Source organism: Sinocyclocheilus anshuiensis, unplaced genomic scaffold (assembly GCF_001515605.1).
Source record: "Sinocyclocheilus anshuiensis isolate Anshui unplaced genomic scaffold, SAMN03320099.WGS_v1.1 scaffold740, whole genome shotgun sequence".
Taxonomy (NCBI): Eukaryota; Metazoa; Chordata; class Actinopteri; order Cypriniformes; family Cyprinidae; genus Sinocyclocheilus; species Sinocyclocheilus anshuiensis.
In genome coordinates, this window is record NW_015554112.1 from 136,730 (window position 1) to 140,273 (window position 3,544).

The 3,544-nt window shown below is 39.2% G+C and overlaps 1 protein-coding gene across 1 annotated transcript in view; it reads right to left on the bottom strand.

Moving 5' to 3' along the window:
* Positions 1-2,888, bottom strand: part of LOC107669775 (protein jagged-1b) — a 56,527-nt gene extending 53,639 nt beyond the window's left edge. The window contains exon 1 of the mRNA XM_016462156.1: positions 2,363-2,888. Within this exon, the coding sequence (XP_016317642.1) occupies positions 2,363-2,590 (228 nt within the window). The 5' untranslated portion in view covers positions 2,591-2,888. The remainder of the gene's footprint in view (positions 1-2,362) is intronic.
* Between the last annotated feature and the right edge of the window lie 656 nt (positions 2,889-3,544).

A 3,544-nucleotide genomic window follows, 5' to 3' on the forward strand; every position in this document is an offset into this window, starting at 1 on the left:
TATTCGTATTTACATATTTAACTTATAGATTTAATGAATAATAAGAAATTATCAATTTTATTCAGCAAGGACACATTACATTTTTCAAAAGTGAAAGTAAAGACGTTTATAATATTAAAAAAGATTCCTACTTCCTATATTGAAGGACCATGTGACAATTAAGACTGGAGTTATGGCTGCTGAAAATTCAGCACTGCCATCACATGAATACATTTTGAAATATATTACATTTGTATAATATATTAATGTATTAATATTTCACAATATTACTGTTTTACTGTATTTTTTATTAAATAAATTGAGCCAACTATAGTGATCATAAGATATTTCTTTAAAAAAAAAACATTTAAAAAATTGTACCAACTGAAGCAGTGTATTTCATATTCATATACTAAGTTATTCTCACAGTTTCAACAAACCTCATCTTTGTTAGCCAGCTGTAACCTTGCTACATATACAACAGGTTACATTAGCTAGGGTAATATCCAATATGTGACATAATTAAATTTAAAAATATATAAAAACTGTATTACAGATATCAACAACAATATTCAAATAAAATCTAAATGTTTGCAAAACAAAAACACATTTTCATGATTGATGAACATAAGATTCATAAGAAAGCGCAGTGCCTGGATAGGTCAAGTGACATTTCCGTCAACTGGCCTCAGGCCACGGGGCCATCCTTATTGTTGAGCCCTGTTATTTATAGCCCAACTAACAATACAAAGCTGTTGATCACTTCCCTCCTCATCTCTTTTGACAATAACATAAAATCATTAAAAATTATTCTCCCTGTAGGACGTTCTGCAACATACAGGCTTTAGATTTTCCAAGAACCATCAAAGCATTTAAAAGGCAAAGTTCATACTGCAAAAATGACAGAACCAAAACATTAGCCTTTCTCACACGCCCTCGGTGTCAGGACAGGTATGTTCATCCAGCAGCAACCCACCGGAACACACATGCACTTTCTGCACTCAAAGAGTTCTCATCCCCAGGATCTGCCCTCCACAGCAGGTGAGGTCTCATCTCCACCGCAGACCAACAACCCCAGCGGAGACCTCAAAGCCTGGAATAATAGGGTGGCTGGGGTGGGATGTGAAGCATTGGGAGTAGATTCAGAAATGATTTGCCTTGGTTTTAATGCCAAATGGTTTTAAACAGAGCAGGCTTCTTTATCAAACCATAACAGAGATTCATATTTTGAAAATAAAATGATGATATGTGTTCTAAATACAGCTAAGCCATTGGGTAATACAAATGGATCAGCATAATTAGAGTCACTGGATGTTTTCTGGGAATGCAAACAAAAGCAAAATCACATGCCCACGAAGAGACCCATTTCTCTATATAAAATCTCCATGGCCGCTACTTTACTGCTTGATGTAAACATAATGAAATTAAAAATAAGCCTCGCTCCGAACAGAAAAACACTGCAATGTCCTCATTTATACTGGAGCAAAATGATACTTTCTTGTACAAATAAGCCAGTGCGCCAAATATGTTGAGCCTTGTTTTTCATTTCTCCAGTTTCAGAGTAAATAGTCTTAAAGACAAAGCTTTACAATAACAAACTGTCGTGTGCGTCAGATATATTGTTGCATATAAACCATAGCTGACATGAGACTTTAATATCTGCATGAAAAAGCAACACGCCCAAAAGAGCGACAAGTGCAGCGCGCAACAAAGAAAGAAGGAACAACAGGTGGCCGCAGACGGTAACAGCTCAACACTGGTCTCTCATCCACAAAGGTGTAAAACGGAATTATGGGGGGGTTCCACACCCCTCATTCGGGGTTAAACCTCCTAAATAACGACGAAGAAGCAGGCTGGGTGTGTTTAAAGCATGTATCGGCTTTTAATATAATTTCAACAATCGCAAAAGTTTGCAAATTAGTCGGAAATTGCTAAATGTGTTCGTTGGCGAACAGAAATCGTCTTTGATTGAGGAGGTAACCATAGCAACTGCTAAGCGGTCGCCGTCTGTATCGGACGGTATCAACAAAAACATAATTACTGTTATTACTTGTCATGCTATTAGGCTACACAAATGTATCTCAAAATTCGTTCAGATTTGTTTAATAAGTTTACGCTTAGTGTCTGTTTGCGCGAGATGAACCTCAACCTTCTGCGCCCAGAAAAATTACTGAGAAATTGTTTTAAAAAGTTCAGCTGCCTGTAAGCCGCTTAATGATTCGCACACTGGTGCAAACCACTTGTAAACAGAGCTAAAGAAAGAACAACACTGCACTAAATAAGGACCAAGGATTGTCCGTGTAAAGCTCTGGAGAGAAAACAACCGTGGAAAAAAAAAAAGTCAAAGCGGGCTGAAAATAGCAGCGCATTATCGGCGGCTTACCTGCGGCTGCAGCGCAAGCGAGAGCAGGAAAATCACGCTCCAGTGCTGTCCGCGCTCAACAGCCCTTATCATCGCCCTACCAGCACTCCTCCTGTCCGTGCTCGATCTCTCCCAGGAGTGCCAACTCTTTCGGTCTCTGTCCATTCTCATAGCAGACATTTGCGCACTTGTTCTGTGCGTACGGAACAGCCTTTCCCTGTTTGGCGACGCGTTCTTTACACTGTCCATGTGTCCATCATGAAGACACAGTGGGAAAACAAGTAAGTAAATGTGGCACAGGTAAATGATAAAACCACTGAGATCTTTCCACACTCCGAGTCCAGGGTGCTTTGTCCTCCTCCTCCTCCTCCTCCTCCTCCTCTAGCTCTTCCTTCTTCCACCTGCTACAGTTAAGAAGCTTTGAATGTTCGACCTGCTGACCTGACTTGAGCTTTCATCCCATTTACTTTCCCACTCACTTAAAGCAGCTCTTTTCTCTCTCGTCAGCCGGATAGGCTTTGCCGATGCCCTCCCAAAGCAAAGCGTTGCAAAGGGCGAGCGATGAGAGCGAGACTGCGCATCACCTTGGGAAGCACTAGCGGTAAAGTTGCCAGTAGAGGGTGTGTCCTCCGCCTGGGAACATCCGTCACCTGTCTCTAACTTGAATATAATAGAGTCATATTTGTCTGTTACAAACTTAAGTAGCTTGGAAACATATATCTAAATTATTTTCATGTAGCCTACTGTCAGGAGTGCTGCTGTTATCCCAAAATACTGTAACACTAATAGAAAACGTTTAAAAATCAGTGTCTGAATTTATTGTGGTAATCAAGTCACCGTCCATTTAGCCTGCATCCAAAAATTAGTCAATGATAAATTAAATAAAACTGCAAATAAAACTGGACACAGATACATGTAGCACAAATAGGTAAACATAACAACTCTAAAAACACATCACAAAATGAGTGTCAAATACACTGTCATTCTGTGCTTTGAGTCAATTTTTTTTGTGTGAATTGTGACCGTTTTACAATCCTCCTCGTAAATGATGATAATATGATAAGATCTGCAAGTATAAAAAAAAGCAGCCCTGCTTGGCAGAAAAAAAAACGGTTTTTTTTTCTTTGTTTGTTTCTACAGATGGACACGGAGACTTTAAGAGATAGTCCACTCAAAAATGAAAAACCTGTCATTTACTCAACC